The following is a 23,971-nucleotide window of genomic DNA, read 5'->3' as shown; positions in this document are numbered from 1 at the left end:
ATAGCTATTAAAATGATATATAAGATTAGCTGAAATGTAGGTGTGCATACGGCCACACTGTGTCTTTGGAAAGTCGATGGCTATTATTTGAAATTCACATGTTTAATATCTTAGGGTGTGATGAATGCATGCAGAGTTACGATGTGGAGTGCTCAGCCCACACACTGATCCCCCTGCCAGACAAAATAGTATTCTCCCGTGCTTGGGCCAGTCTACCTTCCCAACTGCAGATATTCAGAATGGAACAAACCAATGGAGGGGAGACAGGTGAAGAGAAAAGATAGTTGTCAAATATGAAATCATCATGAAAATATACATGTTCTTGAAAAATCTTGACTCACAATCCTTACAGACAATTACTGGAACTGTATTTTTTTAATTTGTTAGAACAATAAATTTTACTCTGCCTTTGACTAGTTGATAGATTGTGTGTATTAAACAGGCATGAGAATCTTCAGTGAATCTGACAGCTGTTTTTAGCTCTTTTTGCAAAAAAAAAATGAAAAAATTAAATTGTGTTGGTCCGAAATGTTCAAAATTGATTAAAGTTTTAAAGCTAAATTGGGGTGACCCTATATTCAGTAGATTTTGCGAGCAAGCTTTCGTTTCCCTGATTAAAAAAATTAATGAAATGTGTGTGTGTACTTCAATTACTATTTTTCAAGACAGGTAAGGCTATAAAACAATAAAGAGTCATTGATTTTAAATGAATATCCTTGAACTTTTCAGAGCTGGGTGTGTTTACAAAGAAGCGTATCAACAAGCAGACTCAGTTTGGACCATTTGTGGCGGAGCTGGTGGGGTCTAGAGATCACCTGACCAGACATACATTCCCTCTCATGGTTAGTCTATAAAATCTCACGTTGTTTGATATTTTACTATATGTAAGTATCGTCTAATGACTGCTTATTGCTTTCAGCCATCAAAGTGAATGAAAAAACTGATTTTATTGTATATTATGTCTCATAGTGTCTGATTATGTATATATATAAGGATAAAAAATCAGTTTTTTAGCATATTTTAGGATCTCTTGCAGTTAATTGAATGATGTGTGCATGCCTGACCTACTTTTGCAGTGTTTAATATCAGTTAATTTACATAGTGGGCGGAATTAATGATTTCATTTGTGTGTTGACAGGGGCTAATCAACATTCTGGTACTGATCTGATCCAGATTGATAATCTCTTATCACTTTGGGTGTTGATTTAAGGAATGAATTGCGGGGTTGATGTCATTATCGGGGTATGCAATTGGGCTGGTCAAAGTGTGTGGAGTCCGACCAGCCAAATTGCTTTCATATCCCTGATAATGACATCAAACCCGCAATTAATTACTTATATTTACACCAATAGTTCATTATTTTATTCAAGAATTGTTAAAACAATACTTCATTTCATTTAAGAAACCTTTCAGTAATCCTTTCTTACCCATTCTGTAAATGGAACGACCCGAATATAACCGGAAACATTTTATCAAATGATGTCACAATAACGCGGGGAAAGATCAGCCACTTGAAATCATGTTTAAACATAAAATCGAAACAAATATGACAACAATACATTTAACAAATCATAAATTAACACTTTCTAAAATGTTGATTTATATTTTACGGGACTTGATGAGACAAACAATACAAATAATAACAAGATAAACAATTTTCATGTATATTGTTATGCGATGAATTGTGATATGAACACATCCGAAGATGTTGCGTTCATTGGATGATAACCTCAACTGCCAAAAGGCAGTTCATTTAAGGAATAAAAGTTGAGGTGTAAATATTGAGTCTTGAAATGTGTGTACCTAAGTTATATTATTATATAAGCATACAGCATTGATGCTGTTTGTCATTTGATCCAGTATCTAACTCCCCACACTCTGCTATTACTCCAGGTTGAACAGCCCTCTGGTGAGGTAGCATACTATGAGGCATGCGATGAAAACAAGTGTAACTGGATGATGTTTGTACGGCCTGCTGCTAGCTTCGCGGAACAGAACCTTGTTGCTTATCAGCACGGCCAGGATATCTTCTTCACAACGTCTAAGGATGTGGACTCCAGGGAGGAATTAAAGGTAAACCAGGCAATGTTATATTACATGACTGATATGTAAATTAATGGTCTAATGCATGGCCATTAGAGGACATTATCGTGAATCTCAATGGCAGGGATATCTTACGTACACATGTATAACAAAAATAAATTTTGACTGATTAACCTTTAGCTACTTACTAAATAATGCATTTATGGAAAATATTTATGACCGAGAATAATTTGTAACTGTGTATTTAATAGCAGAAAGCGCAAAAACATTAAATGATTGGTGAATGCTAAAAGATTTACTGTAGTCTACTATAGTCTCATAAGGTAGAAAGGTGTTTTATGCTCATTTCTTTCAAATTAAACTTGATATCCTTCATAAGAACCATTGTTTTCGACATTTATTAATCCTTTTTGGAATATTAAAACAATATTATTAATTGTGGTAAATCTTATCTGGGAGTAAGAGTGCAGCTTGAAGTTTATGCGGGTTTAGGTTACCCTATTTTGAACACAGCTGAAGCTGATATGAGCACCCTTGAGTCTGTTTTCCTGGGTAGAAACCAGTACTGGTTTCCTTTTTGAGTGGCCGTGAGAAAGTAAACCTGGTGGGGATCGAACCATAACTTTGTGGGTGACTGGTGGACACCTATACCACAAGATGACTCATAGCTTTAGTTTGAATAGCCAGTTAAACAAGATCTGTTTTTTAAATTTAATGATATATCAACATGGCCACATTATTTTCTCTAACATGTCAACAAGTATGGAATCTAGGAAAAAAGGCATAGTTACATAAAGTGAAGTGATCTGATTTAACAGATACACGTTTTCCCGGTACAGGTGTGGTATGCAGCCCATTATGCTGACAGATGGAACCAGCCGTACTATACAGCCACGGAGCAGGACATTGAAGGTACTTGTGCATATCAAGTCCACATTCACACGATATAATGTGCCAACAAATATGATCAGTATAATGCTGAGTTTAAACAACTTGTTAGCTCATAATATGTCCACCCTCACATGATATATTGTGCCGACAAGCATGATCAGTGTAATACTGAGTTGAAACAACTAGCATGCTCATAATATCTCCACCCTCATATTATGTATTGTGCCGACAAGCATGATCAGTATAATACTGAGTTGAAACAACTAGCATGCTCATAATATCTCCACCCTCATATTATGTATTGTGCCGACAAGCATGATCAGTGTAATACTGAGTTGAAACAACTAGCATGCTCATAATATCTCCACCCTCATATTATGTATTGTACCAACAAGCATGATCAGTATAATGCTGAGTTGAAACCACTAGTAAGCTCATAATATCTCCACCCTCATATGACATATTGTGTTAACAAGCATGATCAGTATAATACTGAGTTGAAACCACTTGTAAGCTCATAATATCTCCACCCTCATATGACATATTGTGTTAACAAGCATGATCAGTATAATGCTGAGTTGAAACAACTAGCATGCTCATAATATCTCCACCCTCATATTATGTATTGTGCCGACAAGCATGATCAGTATAATACTGAGTTGAAACAACTAGCATGCTCATAATATCTCCACCCTCATATTATGTATTGTACCAACAAGCATGATCAGTATAATACTGAGTTGAAACCACTAGTAAGCTCATAATATCTCCACCCTCATATGATATATTGTGCTGACAAGCATGATCAGTATAATACTGAGTTGAAACCACTAGTAAGCTCATAATAGGTCCACAATAATGTGATATACTGTACCGACATGTACGATCAGTATAATGCTGAGTTGTAATAAGTTGATTGCTCATAATATGTCCACATTAACATGATATGTTGTAACGACAAGCATGATCAGTATAATGCTGAGTATGGTGCCAACAAGCACGATAGGTATAATGCTAAGTTTTAACAACTTGTTAGCTCATAATATGTCAACATTCACATATGTTGTACCCAAAAGTATTATCAGTATAATGCTGAGTTGTTACAGCTTGTGAGTTCATCTTCTTTTCTTAGAAGTATATAAAACAGCCAATGTTTGAAGAAATAATTAAACATGACACAATGTTTGGCATATAATGAATATTGTTTGCTTTGGTTATAAACTGTTTTAGTTTTGTAAAGGAAAGCAAGTACAAAAAAACAAGTGTTTAATCTTTATTTCCAGCAATGGAAGAAAAAGCTTGCAAATACCAGTGTTATGATTGTACTAAAAGATTTAAAACAATGGCAGGTAAGTGTGTTACCATATTAATTGACAAATTCATTGAAGTAAGGGTTATAAGATCCAAGATATGGTTAGGTGGTCATCGAACATTAGTTTTCGCTCAATATCTTAGCATTGATCGAGTTTATGTGAAGAGCTAGCTTGGAAATGCTTAGTATGAATGTTTGCAGCGAAACTAAACACATAAGATACATAACTAAAGTAGTTTTGAGGTATTATTTCAGCTATAATTTCTGATTGCCCATATGAAAAACCTGGTTTTGTCAAAATGCAGCCCGTCTAGTTTTATATATTGTTAGAATAAATACCATACAAAATCAGGCAGGAACACAATTAAACATATTTTGTAAGTTCAAGCTTTGAGTGATCCAATTTTTGATAGCTTTTTAATTGCTATTTGGCAAAATAATGCTTTTTCTTTTACATATTTGAAATAATTGTTAACAAATATATGGCGATCTTATTTCAAATTTATCTTGATTATCCATTCCTATGTTTTACTCTAATTTGAACTATTGATAATGTTTTATCATTGAATCAAGCATTTTGTTCACATTTCACAAGGTGTTTTTTTATGTCTGACGGTATAAACGCAAACAAGTCCCTTATAATGTTTACAGAACACAAATCATTCCTCTTAAATATCATATACTATCAACCTTATTCTTAATAATTCATCAACCTGACAACTTCATGCCTTTTGATTGTAACGAGTAAAACATAAGAATGGATAGTCAAGGTAATTTTGAAATTAGATCGCCAATCGCAAATTTTTCACTCCTAATTCTGCTCTGATTGTCCAAATGCGAAACATAATCAACTTAGAAAATATAGACAATTGGAATACATGTACGTTCCAGCCCTGCAGCGTCACATGATTATCCATGAGTCCAGTAAGAACACAGACACTACAAACAGTGGCACTGAGCCGTCATCTAGCGGCGTGGAACTCTCCCCTGTACCGAAAAAGAGGCGATCCCTCGTACCTCCCCATATAAGGAAAAAAATGATTGAGGCAAAGAAAGCTAAGGTAATATACACTGCTCTGATTTCTCTGACATTAAAAACTTTAAAAGGCTAAAAAAGTATCATTTGTTTAATGAAAACAAATTTCATAATTACATACAATTTGCTTCAAAATCATATAAACAAATGTTAAGAAATGCATTGACTTTCTCTCTTACGAAAATTCTTAGTTTAAACAGGGCTTCCATTAGGAATTGGTAAGTGGAAGTTTGAAGCCCTTGCATTACTTTGGGAGTCTTTCACCCACATATGGAAGTTTAAGTCTTTCAATGACTAAGAGTTTCTCCATTATTGTATAACAATTCTTACAAACTATGAAATAATTTTCAACTAAAACATACCAACTTTCAAACCAAATATTTATCTAACTTTTATGTAACATTGGTACCAAATTTTAATATCTTAAACTTTCAAGTTTTATCTGAAGTGTTGGAAGATTCTACACTTCCAAAATTGAGTTCTTGGATGAACAGAAATTTTCAACCACCCAATTTTTGAACTTTTATCCAATTTTTAGGGAGTTATATACTTCCAAACTGCCTTAAATGGAAGGTTATTATGAGCCTGGCTGTAAAACTCCGTCTCCACTCTTTATTTCTACAGCAAGAGGCGAGCACTGCGGTGGCCAATGATCCAGCCAGCCTTCTGTACTCCAGTCCTTCATCTGGGATCTTTCACTGGAAGAAACGATCCACCAACATTTATCTTAACAAGTAAGATATTGTTTTAAAATATGCATATCTTAATTCTGCAAGCGATACATGTTGCAAATTATGTTAGTGTGTGTGATACGGTCTTACTCATTTTAAAAAATATAATTTATTATTTTATAACATGTCTTCTATGATTATATTCAGTAATGTGTATAATTTAAAGGTTAGTAGTACTGCTTTTTGACCAGAAATATGTATTTCACTCTCTGACATGGAGTAAAGCAGATTCTGAATGTATTTGGCTAGTGCCTTGTGAAATCCAAATCTGCAAATATCGACTCAAGTCGAAAACAAGCTCCAATATCAAAATGCAGTGCTATTAACCTTATTATATCACTTGGAAAAGCTCTGTAGAGGGTTTGGTACTTGCTTAAGTGTGTGACCTAAGATAAATCCTTCCTTGCAAATCAAAACAATTATCAGCCTAAAGCTGAATTAAAAATGTATCATGATCATGATCAATTTTATATGATATCCAGCTAAAAATTTATTTTAAATATACTGTTCTAATGTACATGCTAATAACATTATTGCAAATTCTGAAACATTGAACTCATGGCTTCAACTTTTCTGATTTCAGAATGCTTAAGAAATACCACAAGCGTCATGAGAATGAAGTTTTCCGGAAAAACATCCAATCCCAGATCCAGTCAGGCACATACCAGCCGCCGGCCTCAGAGCACACGTGTACTGAGTGTAACTTGACATTCGACAATCCCAGCCTGTACAATCTACACATACTCTCCCATAATGTGGATGGCGACGTGGAGAAGAAGTTTTCTCCTATACCGGAGCAAGTTAATATGATGATGAGTCCTGGATCAAACCTTGGTACCAGCACGCAACCATCGCAGAATGACTCGGGAGTGTCACTACAGACGTCCTTTAACTGCCCGGTCTGTCCGTATCAATTCTACCGACAACAGGATTTAGTCGATCATGTTAAATGTCACGCTAAGCCACCAAGCATGAAACGAGAAACAAGAGCCAGTCTACGACGCTTTAAATGTGAAGAATGTAACAGGACGTTCACATCGGAGGCGAGACTTGATGGACATGTCATTAGTCACCAGATAGAAGACTCCAAGCCGTTCCAGTGCCCACAGTGCAATAAACGATTCATGAACAACTCTGCGCTCTCCTGTCACTTGAAAATCCACAGTACCGCAAAATACTACCAATGCCCGATATGCAACCTGGGTTTCGACCATACAGCTGCTATGAGGGAACACAGCTACGTGCATGCCAACCAGAATGGCTCTTTCAACTGTCCAGAGTGTGAGAAGGTCTTCCAAGAGTTTCTGGTATTGAAGAAACACATGAAGAACTTCCATACGCACCAGCAACATCCATGCCAGATTTGCGGGAAAGTTTTCCCGAGGTCAGACAAGCTGAGAATGCACATGCTGCGACACTCAACACTACGAGAGTTCATGTGTGACACATGTGGAAAACAGGTGAGAGACTTGCCTTTCATTGAGAAAATATTGACAAGAGTCTTTTATGTCCTGTTCTAGTAAACCTCGTAATTCTCTGTTGTGGGTTCTATTAGTTTCTGTATTCGAACAAAATGAAAATCTAGGTATTGTCATAGCCTAGGTGGCATCATCATTGTCAATAGCAAATGTTAAAAAAATATGAACATCTCTGAAATTATGCCCCTTGACCAATCAAGAGAACTGCCATTCTGCTCATGGTGCTCATATTTAAAAGTAATTTGGCATTTGGGAAAGACTTATGTTGAAATTCGTTGTTAAAATCGAAATATATTTATAAAGTGATAACAGATTGCAATATTTTTATATAATTTTCTGTGATCACAAGTGAAATAAATTTTAATCTTACAATTTAACAAATTATCTGTTTCTTTTTTGTTAGAATTTAAGAAAAATGACAATTTTAGTTAAATTTAAGATAATTGAAAAATCTTGTGTGAAACGTATCTGTGTGACGTAACTTTGGTGATGTTATATCAAAACTTTTATTAAGCAGTATGGGAACGAAAAGCTATAAGAGCAGAGAAAATAAATTTGTTTTTGTTTTTCACAGAAAATCATAAAATGATATGTTCTTTACTCTTTTTTTTCCAGTTCAAGCGAAAGGACAAACTGAAGGAGCACATCCATAGAATGCACTCTGTAGAGAGACTGGAGAAGGACAAGATGAGAATGCTGAAGCCTCAGAGCCGGAGGTTCATCCCCAAAGTGGCACCCACAGAGTACCATAGGTTCATATACAAGTGTCATCTCTGTCTGCTTGGGTTTAAGCGACGTGGAATGCTTGTGAATCATATCGCAAAACGTCACCCTAATGTGAAAATTGATTCTGTTCCTGAACTGAATTTACCCATTCTGAAAACTCAGAGGGATTACTATTGTCAGTACTGTGACAAAGTTTACAAATCTAGCTCCAAGAGGAAGGCCCATATTATGAAAAATCACCCTGGGTCAGAGCTCCCCCAGAGTGGGCGCAAGAAAGTAAGTCTCACAGAAATCCCTGGCGTACCTAATCCGACCTACTCCCAGACAGTTGGTTCTATCACGACCATGCCACATCAGTGTAGTCATTGTCATAAGCAGTATGCTAGCAAGGCTAAACTACTTCAGCACCAGCGTAGGAAGCACCCAGGCACATGCCCTGATAGCAGAAACAGAGGTATACCCCTACATCTAACAAAGATGGAACACGATGCCTTACACACATCAACAGACGCAGACGGTACAGTGACTGTAGCAGTGGAGCATTACGATGCTGAGGGCAACCAGGCACAGGATGCTTCCCAAGCAACAGACCTCCTCACTCAAGCAATGAGTGAACTCACACAGTCTGTAGATTTCCGACAGATATCGGCTACCCAGGGAGTGGATGCTGCCTCCTATTTGGCAGGAAGATTGAGCCAGGGTGGCCAAGCCATGGTTCAGATACAAGCATCAGGCGCTGGCGGCTCAGGTACCATAGAACTTGCCCATCTAAGCCAGGCTCTGCAACAGTTTGCCCCGTCCCAGCTCCCTATACAGGTGCAAGTCTCCTCTGGCAGCACAAACATCCAGATACCCATCCTGGCCAGCAATCCCACTGTCAGCGGGGCCCAAATTCTTACGGTTGAGGCCCCAGAAGGGGTCAACCAAACACCGGGCACTTCCCAGGGAGGGCAGATCAGCTTTCCTCCAATCAGTATTGTGTCTGGTACATATCTACCCAAAAATTGGACAAACTATGCCTACAAATCAATTGAGAAACACTTTTCTAACAACTAGGTCACAAAAAATGTAAATAATACTGTGCTATCTTCAAGGTCTCCACACAAGTAATGTCCATGCATCCACAGTATACCTGTATCTTCAGTTTTAAAACACTTTTCAACCAACAAATTGCCAAACAACTGATTAATGTTCAACATGGAAAAGTATTGTGCTTGTTTTCTTTGTTAAAATTCATGTTGTTGTTTTTTTGTATTTTATCAGAAATTGACTTGTACACTAGGAATCAATTTTTTACATGGGTCTTTTCCCACAAAATTATTTTTATATACTAAAATATCCCTTTTAACCATTGAATATAGTTTTTTTTTTTAAACCTGCAGTTTTTCAAACATGTGAAAAAATGTACTTTTTGGCATTAGGAATATGACATATATAAATCGCCGAAAAAAAATCACTGATGTACATTTATTTCCATTTAAATTATATGCAACAACATATGACTTATTTAATTTGCAGATCTCTGTTAGTGTTATCAAATATGGTACATTTTGTCTATTGTCTAGGCAGAGTTATGTTATCAAATATGGAACATTTTGTCTATTGTCTAGGCAGAGTTATGTTATCAAATATGGAACATTTTGTCTATTGTCTAGGCAGAGTTATGTTATCAAATATGGAACATTTTGTCTAGGCAGAGTTATGTTATCAAATATGGTTCATATTGTCGATACAGAGCTCTGTTATCAAATATGGTACATATTGTCTAGATAGAGCTGTAATAAAATAAACATTTCTGTTATTTTCCTACTTTCTAGCTTGCCTGTTATTTAAAGAAAAAGTTGATGTATTCTTATTAAGGCTTAGCATTGTTGTTTGCATGCAAAAACTATAATCTAGGCTATAACTGAAAACATGTTCAAGATATTCAGATGAAACTTGGTGCACATGTTGCAGAGAAAATATGCTTTAGATATTGTTGAGAAATGTCCATTTTCATAACTGCAGAAAAACAGCATGTTCCTGTGTGCTCCACAGTGCTTTTGATGTTTTTTTAATGAAATGCACCATGTACTGGTTTGTAAACGCCATGTCCTGGTTTGTTAACGCCATGAACTGGTTTATTAACACCATGTTCTGGTTTGTTAACTCCATGTACTAGGTTGTTAATGCCATGTAATGGTTTGTTAAGTCATGTACTGGTTTGTTAACGCCATGTACTGGTTTGTTAACGCCATGAACTGGTTTGTTAACGCCATGTAGTGGTTTGTTAACACCATGTTCTGGTTTGTTAATGCCATGCTCTGGTTAGTTAACGCCATGCTCTGGTTTGTTAACACCATGTACTGGTTTGTTTATGCCACGTATGGTTTGTAAACGCCATGTACTGGTTTGTTAACGCCATGTACTGGTTTGTTAATGCCATGTTCTGGTTTGTTAACGCCATGTACTGGTTTGTTAACGCCATGTAATGGTTTGTTAAGTCATGTACTGGTTTGATTTCGCCATTTGATGATTTGATAATGCCATGTTCTGGTTTGTTAACGCCATGTACTGGTTTGTTAACGCCATGAACTGGTTTGTTAACGCCATGTACTGGTTTGTTAATGCCACGGCTGGGTTTTTTAACGCCATGAACTGGTTTGTTAACGCCATGTACTGGTTTGTTAAAGCCATGTACTGGTTTGTTAATGCCACGGCTGGGTTTTTTAACGCCATGTACTGGATTGTTAACGCCATGTACTGGTTTGTTAAAGCCATGTTCTGTTTTGTTAACGCCATCCATGTACTGGTTTGTTAACGCCATGCTCTGGTTTGTTAAAGCCATGTACTGGTTTGTTAACCCCATGTACTGCTTTGTAAACTGCATGTACTGGTTTGTTAACAATATGTTCTGATTTGTAAAGAAGCCATTTCCATTAATTTATTTTTTTCTAGTAAGTTATTGAGAATTAAATGTTGTTAACTGTTAGTTAGATATTATTTATAGTGATTTCTTGCAATAAATATACTCAAACATATCTCAAGTCTCATGTTTACCATATTAACAAACCAAGTCACTTTGACCAAGTCCAGTGAAGATCTACCGGTAGTAACTGTTGTCAGTTCAAATTATTATTATCAAAGTGCCATCTTTTGTTACTTTTCAATATTTGTTTGCGTGAATTGAGCCAAGTATTGAAGATGAACACAAAGTTGAGGAAATGAAATACCTATTGCCATTTATACGATGTTTCTTCAGATTTTAGATTTTGTATGTTTAAACAAAGTTCCTAAAATAAAATAGAACCTCAGTGCCATATTTAATGAACATCTTAGATTTCACTTAAAGAGGATAACTTTAATTATATTGAATATGACCCCTGGTCTTTATCGACTCTTACCCACAGGACCACGTTAATGAAAAGATGTCTGGGTCCAGACGTACTCAGAAATGCACTTTTATTAAATTTTAGAGAACTATCTTTATTTCATTCATCTTACAAAAGTAATAGTGAATAATTGAACCATTTAAAAAAGTATCGTAATACAATTTCATCATCAACACTCAACGAGTAGGAAATGTAGAATGTGATGGACTTGCAGTTTTCCCACTGATGTTGGAATTCAGAATACAGACTACATACAGTCCTAAATTTGAGTTCAGGCTCAAGACACAAAATTGCTCAGTCTATTTCATAACAACTTTGCTTCTATCAGAATGTGACGGTGAACATTTTGGATTTATATAACTTTTTTAATGTTTTGATGTTCTTAGAATTTTTTGAAGAAGGAATGTAGGAAGTTTTTGTCATTAGATAAACTGTTGTGTTTTTAGTTTAGTATAGATTGTACATAATCAAGTCTAGACATAATGTAATCATCACCCCTTTGTCTCATTATTCTGAACAGTTAGAAATCATTTTTTGGATTCTGTTAACTTCAAGGAAAGATTTCCAATTACCGATCTTCAAAATCCATCTGTTTGAAATTTACTCATTTGTTAGGTATTATTTCAGAATCATTCATTTAGTCAGGATAAGCTATAACTCTTATAGGCTATTGGCCGATGAGTGTGACTAGACCTATGACATACAGGCCTGATGCCCTGTTCATCAATAATACTATGAGCGATATCTTCAGGGGTTCTTAAAACAACTGAAAATTGCCAGGGGTCTGTTAAGAGTAAAAGGAATTCATCCCCGAATCACAGTAAAGGAGCTAAGACCACCTCTATAATTTATTTCTTTACTTAAGTAATACATTTCAAGGTTCTTCCTTCTGTGTGTGATGCAAAATGTCAGAGCAAAAACATGAACAACTATACAATAGTCTTCAGACAAAAGCTCAGAATCCTGACTGGATTATTCCTTAACTTCAGAACCTCTCTCCCTTAACCATGGTACAGGATCTTTACTTTTGATATGATGACCTGGTTTCATTTCTCATTACTATTTACAAATAGATTTAAGATATTGAATGATGCAATAACAATATCAAGGTGTCTGTTTTTGTTCGTCATTGATGCAAGTAAGGCTCAACACCTCATTCTCATTCATCAGATGTTTGATAATGATAAATCTGGTGCGCATTGCATCATCTCTCTGGTAGACGAGAATGTACCGGTAATTCCTCTACTACCATAAATCTGTCAAGGTTTCTTACTTTTTATGCGAGATTTGAACACGCTATCTCCTGTTGTGCCCAAGTAAATCAATCTGTCATAACACACATGTGCTGTTCAGACTGGAGTTCTTTTAAGCAGGTCTTGTAGGAGTCTTCCATCAACCGTTGTAAGTGAAAACACACATTTGCTTGTACATATAATTATTTCCATTTTGAACTTTGTTAACATGCTAAAACTATACAGATTTGGTTCTTGTACATGTCGGTCTCATCAAGATGGACATAGGCCAAGATATTATAAAATCCCACATTGCATGATCCATTTGTGGGCTTGACAAGAACTCTAGGAAGCAAACTGACTGCCATTTTAACATCAACCTGAATCTAAACACAAGCACAGGAAAATGATAATACCTCCGTGTTTCTAAATGGACAATTTCAAAAACAAGAAGTAATAGTTTTTGTGATTTTATTCATATTTTATGTATTGGATCGAAAAAAAGCTCACAGATAAGTAACAAATGCAAAACATCTTTAAAATGAAATAGTGTCACGTTAGTAATGTTACCATTATAATGCTGATTTTCAAACGGAGACAAACAAAAAGTGTAAATACATTGGTGAAGAAGATGTTTAATTTAAGTTGGCATGTTAACACAAGACAATATTGCTCAATACAGGTTAATAGATTATGAAGTTTTTAATTTCATAAGACACATTGAAGCCACATTGATTCAATTCAATTCATTTTTGAGTGAAGCACCACCGTGGGACAATAAAGAGATTCAAGGACATTGAAACTTAAGTGATAAAGTGATTTCAACATAATACACGCCAGTAAAAGCAGGTTTCTAAACAAGACAAGATTTATTGCAGACAGTCGTCACTCTAGTGCAATAACTCTATAACTACATATAGAAATAGAGACAGAAATTAATTTATTGCATTAAGGTGTCGTCAGCTCTTCTTTTGAAGTGATTGTAAAGCTTACAAAGAATATGTGTATTTATTAAGTAAAAAGTGGATGGTTATTTACAACGACAAAAGCACCAAGGTCACATCACGTTGTACTTATAAATTCATGGACATCATTCATACTTGCTGGTTGTTTGTCTACATAAAATTTAAAGCAAATACCATCAACATGACTAAATGCTCAAAGCAATTTAGCAATTGAACTGTCGTATTATTTCTAAAACTACATAAAGCTATTAAAATTAAAGGTCTAAATTGCATTTTCAGATTTTATAATGCAATTATTATTTTCCAGTTGTGAATACTAAATACCACATTCATAATATTATTGTTATGTCATGCAACTTATCCATCATATTTTGCCACTAAAAAAATTATGAGCATCAAGTTAAATAACACATCAAGAATGATTTTTAAATAGATCAGATACGAGGTCAAAAATTTCCATTCACTCACAAGCCACCACTCCCACTGTTAGATAAGATTCAATAAAGCACACTTCTATAAACTGTACTATACATTAACATCAAGATTGATTGACCTAGTAGCATGCTCAAACAGCATGATATTTTGTCATCCATGTTTCAAAATGCTGATTCACACTTAAAAAAAACTATAATCCTGAGTTTCACACATGACTAGGCATGATAACATTGTCACGGGCATCTGCATCTTTGTTAAGATTTAAATGAAGTAGATGGGCACTTTCAATAAATGAGAATCAACCTATTTTCTTCACCATGCTTTATTTGAGAACTCATAATAAATTATTTTGGCATTTATTTCATTTGGAGTTAAATAACACTTGCACAAAATGTGATGTAAAAGTAAAACAGTGTATAATTTAACACTAAAATACCGATCATGTAAATGAAACAACATTAAATAGGCATAAACCACACAAGTTAAAATCTTCACAAAATGATGAGACGATTAAACAGCACTGTCATGTATAAAATCAACCACTTTAAAATCCAGAGCTCTTATAACCATCAAATGAATGCAAAATATGCATCAGGCTTTAGCTTTTATAAAGTACATAACATTCAGAGTAAACCATAAAACAAGAGGCATGTAAAAATGAATACTGGAACATGTAAATTTCTTAATTTAAACAAATTCATTTTCATAAACTGAATTTAATGTCCCAAGCTCTTACGTCTATCAAAGGCATGGCCGGACTGATTCACATTTGGCCATTACTTGTAATTATTAAGTGGGTTATTTAGAAGCTCCTGCAAGTGCACTGCATACATGCCAAACCCCTGGCGGGGGACAAAAATCCCCATTTTTTTTATCAAATGCCGAAAGGAAACATTATTATCAACATTTACAAGAAGTGATAAATTTCTATGTAATAATCATCAAAGGCTGATGAATTATATAGGAGCCTAAACTAAATAAAATACATTCTTTATGTACAAGAAAGTAAAAAGATGCTCGCGCGGTAGCGATATGTTGATTGATCAAAATCCCCTCGAATTCAGAAGAAAAATGTCAAAATCCCCTCGAATGGTCTTCAGAAATATGGTATGTATGCACTGGCTTGTATGGAGGTACCGTAAATTCACTTTCTTTTTTCAGTCTCCTAAACAATAAAGATGGTGCCAGACTGCATCCAACCTACTAACTTAATTTTTTAGAAGACATAAAATAAACACTATTATATAAAATTGGCACTAGCAAACACTATCAGGCTTTCTGCTAGAAATGTAAAAATATTTTTCATTTTTGGCTTTAACAAACCCTCATCATAAGAAGAGTGGGTTAAAATGCTGAATATGTCTATAGCTTCATAACAGAAAGGAATTAAAAACAATTACTTTTATAAAAATGTATTCTTACCTGTATAATGTCTTTAGTATAATAATGGTTACTATTGCCTTGAAAACTAGACAATCAGGTATGATGTTTTCAAGGAAATGAATAACCAAAATGATTTCAAAATCAGGGCCTATTTAATTGATTTATCTCAAGTAAGCTTTTTAAAACATGGAACAATCACCCATTTGAATACCGCTCGTGCAAAATACTGACTAGACCTCTGCTTCTGACTGCATGAAAACGTGTTGGCATCATAATATTAGACCTTCTGTTTTCTGTCTTAACAGATCTAAAGAGAAGTTTAGAATATTCAATCAATTAGCTAAGAATTTAAGACCATTTGATGATGAAATCACAAACACTTCAATATTAACCCAGGATAGAATGAAATAAAACATACTAAGTTCATGTATAACCTATTCAAGTGGGCTCAAAAAGGAATTATCAGGGTCCTAATTATTTACAAAGCGACTTGAACAATACTCAAATATCCATTTCTCTAGATTTACTATTCAGACTGAAATATTTTCATACAAAAAAGGAATTTCAGATAAAATACAATAAAAAAACAATGTGTTTTAATATAATTTTTTATAAACTTTTAAATGAACCCCTATTGTTTGATACCTAAAATTTAAAATATACTAAACAAAATATTTTTGTACTTGAATATTTTTTTTGTATGTATAGAAAAAAAAAGTTTAGGAACTGTCAATTACGAGGAAAGAAGGGATTAAACTTTGAGAATACGACAACTGCTGTCACACTTTTTTTGGTAAAACACACAAATGACAGTATAATGGTTTGAGCAATTCACAAAACAACTGTAAGAGAGAGAGAAACAATGCTGTTTGGAAGTCACATTGTAAACATGATATTAGTGCTTGCTTGAACTACATCAAACACAGTAAAATGATAAAATCTACAGGGATTCACTAAATATCCAATGCATACAGAATAAAATATATATTTAAACAGATTATACTAAAGATAAGGATTAAAATAAAGTTCTCAAATAAATTACAATCACAAATTACAATTAAAATTAGTTAAATGTAACTCAATGGTTTGGATTGTGACAATATCTAGGTGTATTCGAACACATTGCAACATGTTAACATGTTTGGGGATTTTTATTTTTTTATTTTCATAAAAAAGAATGGTCTTTCTTGGTAAAACGATTCACACCATTTAATATTTAACGTACAACCGCTCGGCCTGCTGACTTAATCATAATCATCAATCAAAAATAAACACATATCATTACTTAAAAGTTAACATGAGGTCAAAGGAGACTTTTAAAAGACTTTATATCATAACACATTAAGGTTGTTGGTTCCAGCCAACTTAAGATTCGCATCAAATTTATCAACAAAATACTGTCATAAAATTTAAAAAAAAAACATCAAATCTTTTATAAGAGTTAAAAAACAAAATCCGTTTGAAATTGATTTCCTTGGTGGAAACAGGCATTTGAATTTACACAAACTTTTCTGAGTTTAAAACTGTTACCATAGAATATTGTTTACTGATGCAAACCAACACAGATCGTACGCTTTCTTTCACCATATCTGAGGGTGGTGGTATCTATGACTTGTACAACACAGCTAAACTCTCGTCAGCTCTCAGATATTGTATACTTCTTTCCCGGCCTTCAAGTGAATACTCTCCTCTCAGACTTAGTGACAGATCAGTTTTGTCATCAACAATGAATGAACATGTCATGTATAATGTTCAAGATGAGCAGCATTAAGTACATAAAAGTATGGGGCATAAATATCACATGGCTTTAACTGCTGTAAAGCACACATCAACACTAACATTCATAAATATCAACAGAGTGATATCTACCTTGTCATTTTCATTTACAAAAAAAAAACACTGACTCACATATGAACTCTTTACTTCATCAATACATAGTCCCGTCACCGATTCTTACATCAATCTAACCTTAATGAAGATATAACGCCATCATGTAATACTTTTCATGATTAAAGGTTGAGATACTTAACAATTTCTCTTTAACATACAATAACAGAAAAATAATGAAAGGTCTTTATCATAAATGTTGTGACTTTACGATTCTGAATACTTTTTTTCTCAAAAAGAAAGAGAATAATTTAAAGATTATTCTTTCCCTTTTATACATTGAATCAAATATTCTGCGAATTTATACGTTATAAAGATCAAATTATTTATCCGAGATTCTTTCATTAACTTAGACTTAACACAATGGTTATTTGTTTTATACATAGTATTTAAAATCTTAACACATGCTTGATACAAAAAAAACATTTCTTCATAATAAATGAAACCAACCTATATTAACAAACTTCAATCGTTTTAACATCACAGATTATTATATTTCCAAGACACCACTGCAAGGAATTTTAATTTGTTACCCTTCTCAAACTTTATAATTTGATGTTTGTCATAGACTATGTAGGACTTTGCATTTAAATTATTTTTATTCATCTAGAAGTTAGTTTAGATAAAATTCTATGCCATAAAGTGAGTTATATAAAGATCAGACAGTTTCTAACTTTAAAAAATCTTGTTATCACCTATATTCAACTTATCCAAAAACAGGGCTCAACAGAAACTGACATGTCAACTAACATTGTACAAGATTCAATAGTAAGGACAATTTGGTATTGAGCCCATATCTTCCTATTAACCCTAAACACCACAAGTCTGCTCAGACATCCACCATCTCATTGTTCCACGCTCAGACCCTCTCACCACCGCTCATTCCGAAGGTGGTCAAAGGGACTGAACTCTCCAGGCTCTCTGCGGGCCCAGCATCAAGGGCGCGTCTCTCGGCAGCGTTCTCCTTTTTGGCCGGGCCCCATTCCGGGTCAACCTTGGAGAGCTCCTTGATACTCTGAAGGAAATAAAAAGATAATAAAACTCTACAGCTTAGTTTATATTCGTTTTTTTCAGTATCAGTTAAATCTCTGAAATCCTAGAAGAAAGCAGAAACAGTGTAATTTTTGAGAAACCAAGAGAATGTATTATTATCAAGCATAGGGCTCAAATCCCGGGGCACTTGTGAGAGAGGTCAGGTGACAACCTATATCACTAGACCACGATAATTCTAATCAGCTTTCAGACTTGCACAAAACAAGGAGTATATGGGTGTTTTCAAAAAAAATGCAGCCTTTCCTTTAATCAATGTTTTAATGAGATATATAGCAAATATATGCAGATAGTGTGTACTATTATGTGGAGTGCTTGTTTGCCTATAATTGTGCCACATTTTAGAGATGTAGCATTATCTGTTAAAAAGTTACAGTGAAATATGTAGTCAAAAATGTCACAAGTGTAACGCTTTTTGTGTGACATTTTTAAATTACCCTTTGTGTAATTTGTTAATTAAAGTTCAAAACTTTTTTGTATTAAAAAATGACTTAATGTAACTGAAAATTTGCTATAACCACTTCAAACAGTTTTATACTTTCACTTATAATTCTTACTAGTTAAATTCATAACTAGCATGTTTTAATTCACACCTATTGAATTTTCAATCATTCAGAATTTCAGAGTTCTAAAAGTACTGGAGCTGCCTTGAAAAGTTATAAGGCACTATATAAAGAGACTATTTTTCTGATGAATAACAATCTGTTGACTTTGTAAAACAACTAGCATATTAACTCAAAACAAAGAGAATTTGTATCTAGTCTAGATTAAATAACATAGGAATGTCACAAGTGTAACATTATGTGTTTTAAACATCATCATTTTTCCCATTCATATTTAACAATGCATTCTTTTCTTTTTTTCACTTCCAGGAAGTCCAAAAACAACATGTATAGAAAAAATGATCAAGTGGGGAAGTGAATGACTTCACTACCTGATCATAACTGATGTCACAAGTGTAACGCATTTTGAGCATGTGGCATATTTTTAGACATCCATAACTCCATTACTCTTTGTTGTGTTAAGTTAACATGCAGGAACATTAAAATATATTTCAAGTATAGCATAGCCAAGTTTTGAGTGAGTACCATTTAAAATACATGACAATTTGTTTTTGTAGAAATGCAGAAATGCAGAAGGGAACATTTTCTTTTTAAAACTATTTAGTCAAGTTTTTTTAAAACTAAATTTAATGATTGATAATTTACATGCTCAGAAATAAAGAAAATATGAAATAAATATGATTATAGAATATAATTATTTAAGTTTTGCAACATGCCATGAAACGTTACACTTGTGACATAATATTCATCTTTTGACTTTTATGAATGATACTTTTGATTTACACAGGTAAACAGTAAAGAATAACAATTAAACATGCGACTGGTGGTCGAACTCCCTTTTAAAGGGAAAAACTTTAAGAATAAGGATAGGGATAGTGAAAGCAAGCCCTCTTCAAGCTCAAAAGAACGGGTAAAAAGGTACAGGGAGAAACTAAAATCAGATCCCAAACTTAAGAAAAAGTTTGAAAAGTTGAAACAAAAGAAGAAGGCCGAGAATGAATTATATAGACAGAAGGTTAAAGAGCTGAGAAAAAAACAACTCTAAATATGATGCAGAAATAAAAGCCAAAGCCAGATTAAGGCAGAAAAAGCACAGAAAGGCTGCTGCTCTTAAAACAGAAGCTGCTGAAAATGCAAGTATGTCATCAGTTAAGTTACTAAGGTCAAAATCAGCTGTGAAAGGGCAGACAACCAGAAAACAAACAGAACATGCAAGAAAAACTTTACCAAAAGAATCTCATGCATGGGCTAGCACAAAAATTACAAAAGCATATGTCTAACATTAAAGCGTTCAACATATGACAGTCATTTTCTCCTTATCTACATGTAAAAAGGACTGTCATATGTTGAACGCTTTAATGTAAGACATATGCTTTTGTAATTTTTGTTAGTTTAAAGTTGAATAGTTATGTGTTATAATGCATTTTAATCAGTAATTATTACATACATATATGCTTGGTATAATGATAATTTATGAAAGACTTCTTTATTTAAAGAAATTACTTTAAGCACTATTGTTGTCACAAGTGTAACAATTTCTGGGAAATATATACATTTTTAAAACATGCATAACATACTAAATACTTAACATACTTATATGAATTTTGAAATATGTCTTAAGAATACCCTAAATAGTAAGTAAATACATTTTTGTCACTGTAAGATACTTAATTTGTCAACAGCAAAAACATTTTGATCTATTATATGAATATTTAGGATTCAAATTTGAGAAAAATTCTTGAGGTTTTTTTTTTCTCAAGTTATTACATTAATAATACATCACAAAAGTGTATCTATATGTCCATCATTGGATACAGAACAATAACCAATGATTCTTAAGACTGATTATGTTTATTATCAATTCAAAATCTGCCATATGAATTGCAAAAATGTAATGAAATATAGTTTAAAATGTGAATTTTATACCATAGTCCTGTGTTTTGTCCATTAACCAATTCAAATTTCATAAAATTTGAAGTCTGGTGATCACAAAATGTTATAGTTAACATGTATAAAACATTTTTGAAATTTGACCCCCTATGTCACACTTTGGCAGCATTTTTTTTGAAAACACCCATATTTCTTCACCGCCAGTATTTCTTTCAGACAAAGACAATGCCTGCAAAAAAGACTGGTTAAGTTTTTTTTTAGGAAAAGAAAATATTATACAAAATGAAATATTTAAGTAAAAATGTCTGATTGAAAGATCAATATTCCTTTTCCATCCCTTCACCTTAAAATGCAACCAGCTGTTTAAATGACGTGATCATACTTGACATACAGTTTAAGCTTTCGTAGCAACAGCTGTCTATTCCATGAATTTTCCAATACACATCATTGAACTGCATGTTGAAGGGCCGTTACAAGTTCTATTTTGACAACAAGACATAAATCATCTAAGCTCCGGAGAACTATTAGCTTACATTGTCTATTGAATCCTTTTGACCGGAAGATTTTAAACTAAAAATAAAATGAACTTTAACTACACCACAGAGAATTTCTTTCTTAAGTATAAACCAATTATCCATCTACCATTCAAGTAAAAAAACAATGTCCCAGAATTCGACGGTAACCAGACACAAAATTCTGAAAGTAAAATGCAGCCCTGAACTAAGTGTAATCAATTCATGGCTCCCAAAAAAGCTGACACCAAGCTTAAGACAAACTGCCCTTACCTCTATAAATGACGTGCCATGTTCCCTCATATGCATGATGATCTTGTAGATCATGACGATGGGAATGGCAAGAATGGAGGAAAGGGAAATAAGCCATCCAAGCCCGTCCGCCCATCCCGGGAACACCTCATCTCTGTATTTTGTTGGCTTGAAGTCAACCCATGTGAAGATCAGAATGAACTGCAAACATTTCAAAATTGAGGTTTTGACATTATCTTTTGAAACTTGGATTAAATAATATTACATTCAGAATTACAGCTCATTTTTGCTCATAATTTGTATTACATCTTCTGAAGGTTAACAGGTGCATAATAAGCCAGAATTCCATCCTGGTCATTCAGGCAATAATTCACAATGAACGCAGAGCAGTCAGAGAGATATAACTGATCAATCTCAGTCACTCAAGGGACATAACTGGTTTATCTCAGTCACCCAAGCAGCATAACTGCTCTAACTCAGTCCATCAAGAGACATAACTGCTCTATCTCCGTCACTCAAGGGACATAACTGCTCTATCTCAGTAATTTAAGGGACAACAATGGTCTATCTAAGTCACATGATAGTAACTCAAGGGAGCTAACTGAATTATGCAAGATATACCTGTCCAAGTAAACAAGTGTAGACAGTTTTAATTTTATATCTTTAATGCTTTTTGAGTAATTAAAGGTCTTGCTCCATAAGGTGCTAAAAATGACAATCGCAGACTTCAGACTATGGCAATAGTTGGACACTACTTTGCCAAATTGACAAGCTGAAAATTCACAGTGTGGAGGAGGTAATAACTGCAGTTTATACATGACAAATAAGTGCTAATAACTGCAGTTTATACAAGACAAATAAGTGCTAATAACTGCAGTTTATACATGACAAATAAGGGACAATAACTGCAGTTTATACATGACAAATAAGGGACAATAACTGCAGTTTATACATGAAAAATAAGTGCTAATAACTGCAGTTTATACATGACAAATAAGGGACAATAACTGCAGTTTATACATGAAAAATAAGGGACAATAACTGCAGTTTATACATGACAAATAAGGGACAATAACTGCAGTTTATACATGACAAATAAGGGACAATAACTTCAGTTTATACATGACAAATAAGGGACAATAACTGCAGTTTATACATGACAAATAAGTGCTAATAACTGCAGTTTATACATGACAAATAAGGGACAATAACTTCAGTTTATACATGACAAATAAGGGACAATAACTGCAGTTTATACATGACAAATAAGGGACAATAACTTCAGTTTATACATGACAAATAAGGGACAATAACTGCAGTTTATACATGACAAATAAGGGACAATAACTTCAGTTTATACAAGACAAATAAGGGACAATAACTTCAGTTTATACAAGACAAATAAGGGACAATAATGCAGGGTAGATAACTCACCAACAGAGCAGCAGGAGCAATAATTTTCCAGCTCCAAGCCCAGATTCTGCTTGGTCGGTAGCCCAACATCGACTCAATGTCAGTTAAGAAACGGTCCGCGCCTACAAATAACAAGAGACTGATGTAACACACTCTCGGGGATGTACATGCAACATCATTGCACAATGTTTCCTACAGTATTTCTAGAAGCAAAAGCATAGCAATACTGTGGTGCTTTAATTATGAAGCCTTGCAATATGAAATTTAATATTAGGAAATTCTGAAGAGGCATAGTAAAAAAAAATTGAAACCATTTTTATCTCTCTCTCTTACCAATACTGAAATGTGGCGCCAAACATATGGACAATTAGCCATTGACTTTGTCAGTTCAAGTATTTTCTATTTTAATTGCAAAAGCCAGATTTAAATGGCAAAATTTTACCAAGTATTTATTAGTGTGGTGTTTTTAAGCTGTGAAACAAATCTGAATCTGTTTGTGGCTTGTACTGAAAATTTCATGTGACAGACGTCGGGCATTTTGTTTTAAGTCAGAATTTCTATTTTCAGCCAAAAAAATCTGTACAGTACCATATATGGTTTATAAGTCTGTGGTTCTATCAATATTTTTACAGTGTACAAAGTTAGAGTTGTCTATTGGAAACAAATGCTTAATTTATCTAAAGACAAAGTAAAATCTGGAATAATTTTTAGGGTAGAAAAAAGAACAAGTTTTTAATGCTATCAGTACTGTTTTGACCACAAACAGAACTACTGTTGAAGGTGCCTTATTTAGAGAGCCTT

The 23,971-nt window shown here is 34.0% G+C and overlaps 2 protein-coding genes across 8 annotated transcripts in view; one reads left to right on the top strand and one right to left on the bottom strand.

Moving 5' to 3' along the window:
- The window catches only part of LOC128234716 (PR domain zinc finger protein 10-like), a 28,068-nt gene extending 16,831 nt beyond the window's left edge, over window positions 1-11,237 (top strand). For all 3 annotated transcript variants that reach the window (XM_052949142.1, XM_052949143.1, XM_052949140.1), the window contains exons 12-20: window positions 115-267; window positions 730-842; window positions 1,894-2,073; window positions 2,883-2,955; window positions 4,218-4,283; window positions 5,138-5,307; window positions 5,907-6,016; window positions 6,597-7,473; window positions 8,107-11,237. In XM_052949142.1, the coding sequence (XP_052805102.1) occupies window positions 115-267; window positions 730-842; window positions 1,894-2,073; window positions 2,883-2,955; window positions 4,218-4,283; window positions 5,138-5,307; window positions 5,907-6,016; window positions 6,597-7,473; window positions 8,107-9,273 (2,909 nt within the window). In that variant the 3' untranslated portion in view covers window positions 9,274-11,237. The remainder of the gene's footprint in view (window positions 1-114; window positions 268-729; window positions 843-1,893; window positions 2,074-2,882; window positions 2,956-4,217; window positions 4,284-5,137; window positions 5,308-5,906; window positions 6,017-6,596; window positions 7,474-8,106) is intronic.
- A 2,040-nt stretch (window positions 11,238-13,277) lies between these two features.
- The window catches only part of LOC128235173 (sodium- and chloride-dependent glycine transporter 1-like), a 52,789-nt gene continuing 42,095 nt past the window's right edge, over window positions 13,278-23,971 (bottom strand). For all 5 annotated transcript variants that reach the window (XM_052949915.1, XM_052949916.1, XM_052949918.1 and 2 more), the window contains exons 12-14: window positions 23,192-23,292; window positions 21,779-21,958; window positions 13,278-18,505 (exon numbers count right to left, since the gene is read on the bottom strand). In XM_052949915.1, coding sequence (XP_052805875.1) covers window positions 18,350-18,505; window positions 21,779-21,958; window positions 23,192-23,292 — 437 coding nt within the window. In that variant the 3' untranslated portion in view covers window positions 13,278-18,349. The remainder of the gene's footprint in view (window positions 18,506-21,778; window positions 21,959-23,191; window positions 23,293-23,971) is intronic.

Source organism: Mya arenaria, chromosome 5 (genome assembly GCF_026914265.1).
Source record: "Mya arenaria isolate MELC-2E11 chromosome 5, ASM2691426v1".
NCBI lineage: Eukaryota > Metazoa > Mollusca > Bivalvia > Myida > Myidae > Mya > Mya arenaria.
The sequence above is the reverse complement of the archived record's forward strand: the minus strand, read 5'-3'. Positions and strand labels throughout refer to the sequence as shown.